Source organism: Pan paniscus, chromosome 10 (genome assembly GCF_029289425.2).
Source record: "Pan paniscus chromosome 10, NHGRI_mPanPan1-v2.0_pri, whole genome shotgun sequence".
Taxonomy (NCBI): Eukaryota; Metazoa; Chordata; class Mammalia; order Primates; family Hominidae; genus Pan; species Pan paniscus.
This window is the reverse complement of record NC_073259.2, coordinates 97,369,304-97,381,703: the sequence shown is the minus strand read 5'-3', so window position 1 is coordinate 97,381,703 and position 12,400 is coordinate 97,369,304. Positions and strand designations below refer to the sequence as shown.

At 48.1% G+C, this 12,400-nt stretch overlaps 2 protein-coding genes across 21 annotated transcripts in view; one reads left to right on the top strand and one right to left on the bottom strand.

The window, feature by feature from the left end:
• Nucleotides 1–1,956, bottom strand: part of LOC112441402 (uncharacterized) — a 133,250-nt gene extending 131,294 nt beyond the window's left edge. For 8 of the 20 annotated variants that reach the window (XR_008620451.2, XR_008620450.2, XR_008620452.2 and 5 more), the window contains exon 1: nt 1,455–1,594. Coding sequence is in view for 5 of the 20 variants with exons in the window: in XM_034936312.2 (XP_034792203.1) it covers nt 319–393; nt 1,455–1,956 (577 nt within the window). In the remaining 15 variants the exon portion in view is untranslated. Of the gene's footprint in view, nt 1–318; nt 394–1,454 lie in introns of all 20 variants that reach the window. The other 12 variants (XR_010108856.1, XR_004665774.3, XM_034936317.2 and 9 more) reach the window with 6 other exon arrangements.
• Nucleotides 1,957–2,207: 251 nt separating this feature from the next.
• DUSP6 (dual specificity phosphatase 6) lies at nt 2,208–7,309 on the top strand. Its single transcript, XM_003823412.6, has 3 exons — nt 2,208–3,727; nt 4,342–4,779; nt 5,805–7,309. The coding sequence occupies exons 1-3, from the start codon at nt 3,328–3,330 to the stop codon at nt 6,110–6,112; spliced, it is 1,146 nt and encodes a 381-aa protein (XP_003823460.1). The 5' UTR covers nt 2,208–3,327; the 3' UTR covers nt 6,113–7,309.
• The last annotated feature ends 5,091 nt before the right edge of the window (nt 7,310–12,400 follow it).

Below are 12,400 nucleotides of genomic sequence, written 5' to 3'. Positions count from 1 at the left end.
ACGGATTAAATCGGTTAGGGTAGTATCTCAGAGGGCTTTGCTGCAGATGAGCGAGTCCAGGCGGGCTGTCAAGCAAGCCTTAAGGGGCGTCTGTGGGATGCCCAAACCGTGTCCCCAAGCCGAGGCCTTTTTACAGGTCAATTCAGAATGAAAAATTAATTCCAACAGCTAATAGCACCCCACCACCACTTTAGGACGTTTCACCGTACCCATTTTGTCGTCACAGGGACCCTATGAAGCAGATAGTTTTATCTTCGTTATGCCGACGTGGAAGACTGCAACTTAGAACGGCTAAATGATTTAACTAAGGGCGCTTACCTAAGAAGAAGCGGGGGACATAATGCAAACGAGGGCCGTCCCACTCCAGAAGCCCTTTTCGCAGCATTTCTAGGACTGAGCAGTAAGAACGCCACTTTAATCAATGCGCCAGGAAACATTGGCATTCCCTTGGCGATAAAGTTCAGAAGCATGGGTAAAACTACAGTTTCGATGTATCCTCCCGAATCTATAGTCATACTCAAGTAGCTGCGTATTAAAACAGGCAAAGTAGAAACCCAACTTCCCTCCCTTTCTCTTCTGTTGGAGGTCCTGTGCTGAACCTCCAACAGGTTTGCTCTTCTCAGTTCCGCTGAAGGGCATCCTGCCTCTTCCCTCCCTGTCCCCAGGTCCCAATGACTGAAACGTCTCGGGGTGGGAACTTCTGTGACAGATCGTGGAGGACAGGGGGAGTCAACTCCAGCGCAGGCCTCCCCCGGCTGAAACTAGAAGATACCCAGTGAAATATACGAGTTTTGTTCCAAGGGCTGCCCAAAAATGGTGCGGAGAGGAGCTCGGCAATCCCCACCTTTGTCGAACACGCTCCTCCAGGGGCGGCCTGCCTGCAGCAGAGCTCCAAAATTGGCAACCTAGGCCTCGCAGCCGCCTTTTTTTAGCCTACATTTCCCAAACCAGGGAAGAGGCGGGTGACTAAAAATGCAAGTTGCAGCGGGGGTGTTAGCAGGCATGCCCGTGGGTGCGGGGCGTCGGGCGAAGGGAGACCCCGCGACCTTAGGCGCCCTCGCGGTGTTCACGGTAGGCGCAAAGCGCAGCAAGGGACGCTCCCCAAAGCCGCACCCCGCCGGACGGCTGCCCCCGCTTCCGCCTCTCAGGCAGCGGTGGGACAAAGCGCGGCCTCTTTTCCGCCGAGGTTTAGGGAGGGGAGGCCAGATTAGGGCCCGCGCCTTCCGGCTGCAGCCCTCCCGCGCCGCGCCGGCCGCACACAGGTGGTTTTCCGCTCGGGAGCGGCAGGCTTCGGCACTTTTATATAACAATAGAGCTCTGCGCGCCGGGAACGCGCCTCCCCGCCGTCGCGGCCCCCACCCGGCCACGCCTCCATCCGGCTTCCAATCCGTCCGCCCCGCGGCGCCTGGACCGAGCCCTGCTCGCTGGCCTGGCCCGCACCTCCCCAAAGTTACCTGCTGGCTTTGCAGCGCGGTAGAGACGTTCCCCTCGACTCCTTGGGAGCGAGGAGCCAGGGGGGTCCCGGCAGGCTGCCTCCACCCTCCCCAGATCTCTATGGAACCGGGAGTCCCTCGCTGAGCCCCGCACCCGTCCACTGCGTCGCGCACAGCCCCGTGCCCAAGCGGGGAGACGGGGACGGCGGGGCGGTGGCAGGGAGCGCAGCGCGCAGGCGCGGCTGGTGCTCCCCGGAGTCCCCGGCGCTGGACAAAGGGAGGAGGCGGCCGCAGGAGAGGGCTGGGGAGGCCCCCTCTGACATGCCTCCCTGCCAACTGTAACCAATCGTCGAGCCCCCCTGCCGAGCCCCCGCAGCCTGCAGGTCTTGCGGGAGGACTTCCTCACGCCTCGCCCATGGCGGGGACTGCTGGCCCGGCCCGGCGCGTCCCAGCACACCTCGCTCAGGCAGCCCCGCCAGACCGGCTCCCCCGTCAGAAGCCGAGCTCCTTGCCCAGAAATCATTAACCAGCGCGACCTCCCAGCAGGCGATGGTGGTGGTGGGGCGGGGGGAGAGATACAGATTCCCCCGAACAATGGCTTGTAACTCCCCACGCCGCTGGAGCGGAATACAGTAAAAGCACTGGACTGACCTAAGAGTTTGCTTCTGCACTCTACATTGTTTTAAAGAAAATAAAATGTTATTTTAAGAAAAAAGGTTTTCTTCTGATTTTCTGCACAACCAGACGTTTGTTTGTTTGCTTTAAAATGTTTCAACAAAATCCTGGTTTGTTTCGAAATACGTTGGATTAGCATTTAACACCTCATCGGTCACTAAAGCCCAGTCAGTTCACCAGCCCCAACACAGCCTCGGCTAAAAGAACATCAGAGCAAACAGAGCTGGGCCTTTAAAAGTGGCAAACAAATGCCACACACCGCCTAAAGAAGGGGGGCTGGGGGAGGGGAGGGTTAAGGCGACCTTGGGTCCAAATGAGTTTGAAGGGAATACAAAGAACGAAAAGTCAGCACAAGTTTTCCTAAAGCTAGCTCGCGAACGCAAGCGTCGCGAACAAGGGCTTTTGTGCATGCTAATTGCGCCATTGGTGCGCAAAAGTTCCGACGCGAAGTGTGAACTCTCAACAGAAGGAAACATGAGACAACTGAAGTGCCCTGGTTTATGTGCCCTGCTCCTCCTCCGCTGCCGCCTCCCCTTCTTTCTCCTTCCTCCCGCCGAGCCCGCTGTTGCAGCTTGTTTGCACTGGGGCTTATCCGGAGCGGAAATTCCTTTCCGTTTTTGTGAATGACAAACTCATTAACAATTCATCAACACAACCTGTTCCAGCCGGCCCGTCCCCACGGCAACAGCCCCTTCCGCAGCACGCTCATTGGCTGGTCCGGAGAATGTATCCATTGAGACGCTCGCTGTTTGTATCCATTGAGGAGCTGCCTCGCGCAGGGGGTGTGCGAGGCTGAGTCCAAGAGATAGTGAGCAAATCGAGTCTTAAATAATCCGGGGAGAAAGACGCCCGGGTAGATTTGAGGTGCAGCCTTGGAGGGAGGGATTAGAAGCCGCTAGACTTTTTTTTCTCCCCTCTCAGTAGCACGGAGTCCGAATTAATTGGATTTCATTCACTGGGGAGGAACAAAAACTATCTGGGCAGCTTCATTGAGAGAGATTCATTGACACTAAGAGCCAGCGGCTGCAGCTGGGTGCAGAGAGAACCTCCGGCTTTACTTCTGTCTCGTCTGCCCCAACCGCTAGCCTCGGCTTGGGTAAGGCAAGGCGGAATTAAACCCCGCTCCGAGAGCGGCAGCTTCGCGCGCGGTGCGCTCGGCCTATGCCTGCCCCGAGGGGCGTCTGGTAGGCACCCCGCCCTCTCCCGCAGCTCGACCCCCATGATAGATACGCTCAGACCCGTGCCCTTCGCGTCGGAAATGGCGATCAGCAAGACGGTGGCGTGGCTCAACGAGCAGCTGGAGCTGGGCAACGAGCGGCTGCTGCTGATGGACTGCCGGCCGCAGGAGCTATACGAGTCGTCGCACATCGAGTCGGCCATCAACGTGGCCATCCCGGGCATCATGCTGCGGCGCCTGCAGAAGGGTAACCTGCCGGTGCGCGCGCTCTTCACGCGCGGCGAGGACCGGGACCGCTTCACCCGGCGCTGTGGCACCGACACAGTGGTGCTCTACGATGAGAGCAGCAGCGACTGGAACGAGAATACGGGCGGCGAGTCGGTGCTCGGGCTGCTGCTCAAGAAGCTCAAGGACGAGGGCTGCCGGGCGTTCTACCTGGAAGGTACGCGCCCAGGGAACTCCGCGCGCGGGGCAGGGCTAGGGGCGCAGGGCTGCGGGCGGGGCGCGTGGACTGAAAATGCCTCTGCTCCGCTCAGCTGGAGCTTCGGAGCCGCGCTGCTCGCCTAGGGACCGGCAGCCGGCGAGGTAGGGGCCGCGAACCGCGCGTTCCGCACCAGAGAACCGGGCCGGCTCAGAATCCACCCGCTTCCGGCTGCGGGTACTGGCGGTTTCTTTCTAACGGGTTCTGCGCCTTCTTAGCCAGAACATCTTCCACCATCACCCTCTTTTCTATCGTTCGATTTTGAATTAAGATTTGCAGGACGGGAGAGATTGTTGGGGATGCAAATTGGCACATCTTAGCTCTCAAAATATTCCAAAAAGTTGCCATTTTGTCTATTTCTGGATTTAAGCGAATAAGGGTTCCCTGGCGAGGCGGGCCCGTTCGTTCCATTCCCGATGGTGCACATTTAAAGTGTGTTTCTCTTATATATGGTTCTGTATGTAGGGGGTTCGTAGGATGCTTGTGGTGTTTCTTGCGCCGGGCTGCGGTTCTTACAAGCTGTGAAAACTACTACGGCTTCTCAGGTTACACGATTGCTTTTCTCGTTCTGGCAGGTGGCTTCAGTAAGTTCCAAGCCGAGTTCGCCCTGCATTGCGAGACCAATCTAGACGGCTCGTGTAGCAGCAGCTCGCCGCCGTTGCCAGTGCTGGGGCTCGGGGGCCTGCGGATCAGCTCTGACTCTTCTTCGGACATCGAGTCTGACCTTGACCGAGACCCCAATAGTGCAACAGACTCGGATGGCAGTCCGCTGTCCAACAGCCAGCCTTCCTTCCCAGTGGAGATCTTGCCCTTCCTCTACTTGGGCTGTGCCAAAGACTCCACCAACTTGGACGTGTTGGAGGAATTCGGCATCAAGTACATCTTGAACGTCACCCCCAATTTGCCGAATCTCTTTGAGAACGCAGGAGAGTTTAAATACAAGCAAATCCCCATCTCGGATCACTGGAGCCAAAACCTGTCCCAGTTTTTCCCTGAGGCCATTTCTTTCATAGGTGAGACTAATTAATAGTCGTCGCTCTGACACTTAAATGCAAAATTCCTAGCCATTCATAGAGTTTAAGCTGTTAATCGTTCTTGCTGCTTGCTAATTTGTCTGACTGCAGGTCTCTAATGTTCCTAGAGCGTCCTTAATTCTGGTTTATCTTCTTGCTAAAGGAAGAAAACCTGCCTTTTGACATGGCTGCAGATCACAGGTGTATTTGAAACGCTGTTTCTTGAATCTTTGAATTCAGTCATTGACAGTCGTTCATAATCGGACAACAGATTTTTCCCCCAGTCTTTGGACTCAGGGGAAGGGTCAGATAGAAGTACTCACTATAGACAGGAATTCCAGCATTGCTTTATAATTTAAAAACATCTAGGAGTTATTTTAGGACATCAAGTTAGTTGTTGGAAAGCAGTATGAATGCTGAATGTTATCCAGTTGAATGATACTGTGATACTGGTAACAGTGAGACAGTGGGTAACCTGAGCCCAGCAGGAAGAACTGTGGGCTGGAAGCCTGGGAGAAGTGAATCTCCAGGCATTGTAATGCATTTTCTATTACAAAGGAACTCATTTTCAGGCCATGTCGACATCCTGTTCCTCCTAATGGGCCGTCCCCTGTGACTTCCCTCTCTCTTTTAAAATGCCTGAATACCTCCATTGTTAGCTGCACAACATTTGGAGAATAATTTAATAGACCCTTGCAGTCTGGTTGTCTGTATAAAAGGCATTCACGAACATATTGCAGGGTTTCTGGTATTCACATGCTGAGGCAAAGAATGCACCCATTAAGGAGTTTTTTGTTGGCAGAAACTTAATACAAAAGCTCTCTTTTCAGAAAATATCTGAAATATGTAATTGTGTCCAGTGTACATGTTTCATTTCAGTGATACATTTTCTGCTGCTTGTAGGGCTCAACTGCCACACACAACTATTATTATTATTATGTTTTTAAGTTCAGTTTTTAGACTGATCATTCACAAAGGGTGGTTTTCAGTCTGCTGAGATCTTGCTTTTCTTTTTGTGTTCACAGATGAAGCCCGGGGCAAGAACTGTGGTGTCTTGGTACATTGCTTGGCTGGCATTAGCCGCTCAGTCACTGTGACTGTGGCTTACCTTATGCAGAAGCTCAATCTGTCGATGAACGATGCCTATGACATTGTCAAAATGAAAAAATCCAACATATCCCCTAACTTCAACTTCATGGGTCAGCTGCTGGACTTCGAGAGGACGCTGGGACTCAGCAGCCCATGTGACAACAGGGTTCCAGCACAGCAGCTGTATTTTACCACCCCTTCCAACCAGAATGTATACCAGGTGGACTCTCTGCAATCTACGTGAAAGACCCCACGCCCCTCCTTGCTGGAATGTGTCTGGCCCTTCAGCAGTTTCTCTTGGCAGCATCAGCTGGGCTGCTTTCTTTGTGTGTGGCCCCAGGTGTCAAAATGACACCAGCTGTCTGTACTAGACAAGGTTACCAAGTGCGGAATTGGTTAATACTAACAGAGAGATTTGCTCCATTCTCTTTGGAATAACAGGACATGCTGTATAGATACAGGCAGTAGGTTTGCTCTGTACCCATGTGTACAGCCTACCCATGCAGGGACTGGGATTCGAGGACTTCCAGGCGCATAGGGTAGGACCAAATGATAGGGTAGGAGCATGTGTTCTTTAGGGCCTTGTAAGGCTGTTTCCTTTTGCATCTGGAACTGACTATATAATTGTCTTCAATGAAGACTAATTCAATTTTGCATATAGAGGAGCCAAAGAGAGATTTCAGCTCTGTATTTGTGGTATCAGTTTGGAAAAAAAAATCTGATACTCCATTTGATTATTGTAAATATTTGATCTTGAATCACTTGACAGTGTTTGTTTGAATTGTGTTTGTTTTTTCCTTTGATGGGCTTACAAGAAATTATCCAAAGGGAGAAAGAGCAGTATGCCAGTTCTTAAAACAGAACAAAACAAAAAAAGAAAATTGTGCTCTTTTCTAATCCAAAGGGTATATTTGCAGCATGCTTGACTTTACCAATTCTGATGACATCTTTACGGACACTATTATCACTAAGACCTGGTTATGGCGAAGTCTTTAGTCTTTTTCATGTATTTTCCTCATGATTTTTTTCTCTTTATGTGGTTTGACTATGCCTTACCTTTGTAAATATTTTTGCTTGTATTGTCGCAAAGGGGATAATCTGGGAAAGACACCAAATCATGGGCTCACTTTAAAAAAAGAAAAAAAGAATAAAAAAACCTTCAGCTGTGCTAAACAGTCTATTACCTCTGTATAAAATTCTTCAGGGAGTGTCACCTCAAATGCAATACTTTGGGTTGGTTTCTTTCCTTTAAAAAAATTTGTATAAAACTGGAAGTGTGTGTGTGAGCATGGGTACCCATTTGATAAGAGAAATGCATTTGATTGTGAAGAAGGGAGAGTTAAATTCTCCATTATGTTCGTGGTGTAAAGTTTTGAGCTGGAATTTATTATAAGAATGTAAAACCTTAAATTATTAATAAATAACTATTTTGGCTATTGAATGTGTGTTTTTAAAAAAATCTCAGTTATACCTATGTGTGAAGTGACACATTTTAGAACTTTTTCATTCAGGGATTGATTTTGACTTGTAGGCATAGCAGGGCCAAGGTTCTTTTCAGCTTTTCCTAGAATATTTTTCAGCAGCAGTTTATGAAATTCATCATTTGCCACGAATAAAGATGACATCCTAGAATGGACTGACTGTACCGTGTATATGAACAAATAACCTCTTATGAGTATAGTTCCGGCTTAAGATTTTAAAGCCCCTGAAGAAAAATGAATCTATAGAGCATACATTGCTGAGGAATACAATTTGAATATTAACCACAGAGAGGTGTAGCAGAATACCAAGATGACAGCCACATGTTAACCTCCTCCCTATCCTTCACTGTCAGGATCTTCTGCTCTATAATGCTGAGATAATGCCAAGGAGGAAGTAGGGATAATTCTTTTTCCAGTCTGTTGTCATTGGCAATTCTACCTGCAGATATCCTAGTGTGAGAATGATGAATCCAGAATGATGTCTCCACTTTTTCCCCTAGCATGCGCATGGCAAGGCATATCTAAGCTTCCTCACTGTGTCAGGATATGGCTTTAGAATTTTACATTGGCACTTAGGAGGCAACTTTGTCATCCCTGTTCTAATGTGCTTTTTTGTTTAACTGGTTTGGGATGTGGGTCAGAAACCCCTATTGAAACTTGTGGGGATTATTTTAGTTTCTTTTCAAGCTAAAGACTTTATATCTTGCCATTTTTCTTGGGACCTACCCTCTCCTTACCTCAAATGTAAAAATATACAAACCAAAATAAAAGGCGGGTGTATGGAATCAAAAGAACTAGAACATACTTACATTTGGGGCTCTTTTTGCATGAGCTCAGTCCCTTCATGTGAAGTGGGGAGAAGAATGAGCTTTTCACCCACATGGCACGTGTTAACTGCTTGGTCGTCTACACTAACTTAGGAGGCAAGTGGCCTTCGTTCGATGGCAATCATATAAAACTCCATGGTGATTTTTAAGCAACTAAGTATAAAAAGCAAACAGAAATAGTGCAAAAATATATATACCAAGTCAGTCTGTCCTATTTGGGTGTCCCAAGTCAGCAAGAGCACAGAAAGGAGAAGTGGATTGCAGTTCAACTTGGCTCGTGTTAATCCAGTTCTGAACGGTTTCCGCTCCTGGCATTCCCTAAACTGCCTGTTCAAAGTAGGGATTTGCAAGCAGCGTTAGCAATTTCCTGTCCAGCTGCAGCTCAAGTAGCTGGGTGCTTTTCCCCCCTTTCTTTTCTCTGATTTCTTTTCTCTTTCTTTTTCTTTCTTTCGTTTTTTAAAAAAAATGGGCTGTGGATAATTTTAGTGCATTTCCTCTTTGTGGATTATTATCTCTTTCCTCCTAGAACCTGCATACATTGAGTTCCTACTGCTTGGCTCAAGCCGACAGCTGGCCTCCCCAGCACTTCCTCTCGTTTTACTGTGGGTTTGTTGTTTGTCAGTCCACTTCTGAAATTAATAATGTTTTCTGGCTAAGTGCCACAAGCCATTACCACAAAGGGGAAGTAACACATATGAATAGCAGGAAGCCATGCAGGGTCACAGTGTGAGCTGAACCTGTGGAGGGAGCATAATTGAGCCTGGCCCATTCAGCAAGTGTCTGACGGCAATTTGGGGAGAGGGAGCTCGCTGCATCTAAGCAGCTCAAGCTGTGAAAAAAAAAAAAAAGTTTCCAATAAATTGGGAGCAAATGGTCTTTGTCACCAGTCTGAATAAAGGAGAGAGAGAGTATGAAGAGCTTAGAGCCTCCATAAACTTGCAATGTTTGAGGTTTCTCCCCCTTCTCCTGACATATTGTTTTAGAAGGCTGGTGAACAGAGGGGTGCCTGTTTCCCTCTATTCTCACCAAAGGACTCATGTTAAATGGGTGGTTTTTACGGTTCACATAGGCCAGAAGATTCAAAGAGCTATTCTCTTTCCTTCTTTTTCTTCTGTGGAAGGTGGAAGGTTGTAACTGACAGCATGGGCCCCCACCTCTCTCTGTGCCTCCCTTTCTTCCAGCTATATCAGAGCTCCTCTGGTTCCTTTGTGCTTGCAGTAGCCGCGTGAAGGCGATCATTTTGCATCTTGGAGTTGGGCTGGCTTCCTGAATGGAGCCCGCACGGTTACTAGGGCAACCTTTGCCAGCAGCTGCAGTTCCACCGCCTCCTTCCTCACCTGCTGTCCCCATTAGTAGCTTCCTCAGGTCTCTGAGAAAGCGCTACCTTTCCTGGCCTTTTGCAGGGGCAGGGGGGGTGGGGTGGGGTATGGCTTTTGGGAAGGGGAGGTTATCAGCAGGTTTCCTGGGAGCTGCAGGAGACAGAGATTGCAGTGGTTAATGGTATGAACTGGTCTTAGCGTTAAAATAGGAATGAAAAAGGGTTATCTGGGGATAAAAATACCAAAACAGTCTTCAAAGGAATGAAAACTGAGACTTGCACCAACCTGACAATTAGGAGACCTGAACTGTAGCTCCTGCTTTCTTGCTAATGAATCAGGTAGCCCTGGGCAGGGCACCCAATCTTACCGCATTTCTTTTTTCTTGCCTGTAAAAATGAGGGAGTTTTTACCTCCCATTCTAGGATTCTCTCATAATTCCAGCTTCTGTTCATGGATTGGTGACACTTATTACATGATAAAATGAGGTGCGGAGCAGGTGAAACAAATAACTAACATTTATCATGAGTACCAGATACTATACTTTGTATCTCATTTAGTCTTCAAAACAGCTCTGTGAGATAGGTCCTATTATTATCTTTATTTTGCAAAGAGGAAACTGAGGCAGAGAAAGGCCAATAAAGCCTAAAGCCACCTTTATGGGACACCTGACACATAATGTTAGAGAAGGTTTGCATATCCAGTGCTTGTTACTGCAGAACTGAACCTGGAGCCTTTGGCTCTTCCTGTTGGAAACTGCTTGTCATCAGTATTTGCTCCCCTTTATAAAGTCTCATGATGTCGGCTAGGAAATGCTGTCCCCATTATACAGCTGAGGAAGTGGAGGAAGCAGAGGTTAAATGACTAGCCAAATTCCATGTGAATTCCACAGCCACATGGGAGGCCCCAGCTGGTGTGCTGTCAGAGAGGTGTCCACCGGGGGTAAACTTCCATCCTCCTTCTCCGCAGAGAAGTTGCTCTTCCTTGGTCCCATTGGCACTTAAATTATAAAACTACTTTTCCTAAGTATCTCTAAAATGGCTACCAGCTAGCATAGGGCCTGACCCTGACCCTTGCCCATACTCCCCTTTCAGGATGACACAAGTAAACTAGCCCCAAAGAAGTTCACTTCCTCACTCTTATCCCTCCTAGAAGCAAACTGGGAGAGGGAGGTGGGTCAGGGGAAAGGGGAAGGGTGTGAAGAAGCAAGGAGGAGAGGCAGAAGACATATATATGGTGCAGGTCTACAGAAGAAGAGAGGTAAACTGACCAGCAAATTAGCAAATAATGGAGATGGGGGTTTTTAGGATACAGCCAGGGCAGATCATGTGGTAGCTGGCTGTAAGAAAATATCCTTGAAATGTCCTCTTAAAAAAAATCAGTCTTCAGACTTTCAGCTGCTTCAGAAGGATTACTTTGGGTGTAAATTTATATGCAGTTCCTCACACAGCCATAATCGTTTTCGGAAAGATCCTGCAAGACTTTCAAATACCCTTGTTCCTCCCGTGTTCTCACTGCTCACTTAGCAATTGGCCCTGAATCAGTCCAGTTACGGTGAACGAATTTTCAAACTTCTTTAAAGTCCAAAATCGATTTCCTGAGAATATTGAAGGGCACAGAACAAAGTTCAAACAACTCACAAATATTTATCCAGGCCTTGGTGTGCATTGCACTGGTTCGATGAAACAAGTTAAAAATAAAAGGCAACGAAAGACCTCCCAGGAGCCCTCAGAGGCTGAAGGCAATGACCCGTTTCTAGATGGAACCGCTAAAGTGCCCAAATCAAAGAGGAGCCCTGAAGAAACTATCGGGCAAGCTCTTGTATTTCCCTATCTGCTTCCAACTAACATTTTAGATCCCACATTTTATTTTTTTATATAGGAAAGGATTAATGGCCCACATGTATGCAATTTGACCCACTCACTTTCTTACTTTGTCATGGAAAACACCACTAGAGAAGGCGTGCATATCTATTATCTATCACTGGTGTAATAAAAACATGTTAAACCACCATACCGTCAAACATGAACTCTCAGACACTCAAAGGAAAAGTGAGGAAATATCATTCACTTTTTGATAATGACATCCGAGAAAGCACGAAGCAAGTCTGGAAAAGGTTGCTAATTCTAAAGAATTCTGTTTCCTACTTTTGGGGAAAATCTAAGTATTTATCACGTTAAGTATTTTTCATTGGGTCCAGTTTAATTCCTATTGCAAACACGAACAGAGGGAGGAAAGAAAGAGCGGAAGGAGCAGCAGGGGATCTTCGGGTGTACCTGGCTCTCTGAAAAATTGTAGCAGGAATATCCTTTTATCTTATGTTCCATTTATTTATTGCTACATTACAAAGCGCCCCAAAACTTAGTGGCTTCAAACAACAGTCATTTATTTTGTTCCTAAGTCTGCATTTGGTCAGGGCTCAGCAGGGGAGGCTAGCCTCTGATCAGCGCAGTTTTGTCAGGGGCAGCTCAACTGCTGGCCAGAGGATTCATTTCTAAGATAGTTCACTCACTTTGCTGGTGAGTTGGTTTTGGCTTTGGCTGCCCACTGGGACCTCTGCCAGGGGCCGGGGCTGGGGACTTTGGTTCTCCATGTGGCCTAAATTTCCACATAGTATGGTGGCTGGGTTCCATGGGTGAAATCCCCAGAGAGAGAGAGAGAGAGGCTGGTGGAAACTATATTGATTTTTATGACCTGCTCAGAGGTCACTTCTGCTGCATACAAAGTTTAAGGAGGAAGGACGTAAAAATCCATCTTTTAATGGAGGGGAGGAAAAATTCTGAAAAAGCACAAGAGATGGAAAATATTGTTGCAGTTGTTCTTGGAAAGTACAATGTGCCACATCTTGGTTGCGTGAATGTTGTTTCAATGTGGGACTGTGAGAGTAATAATGAGTACCCACGGAGAT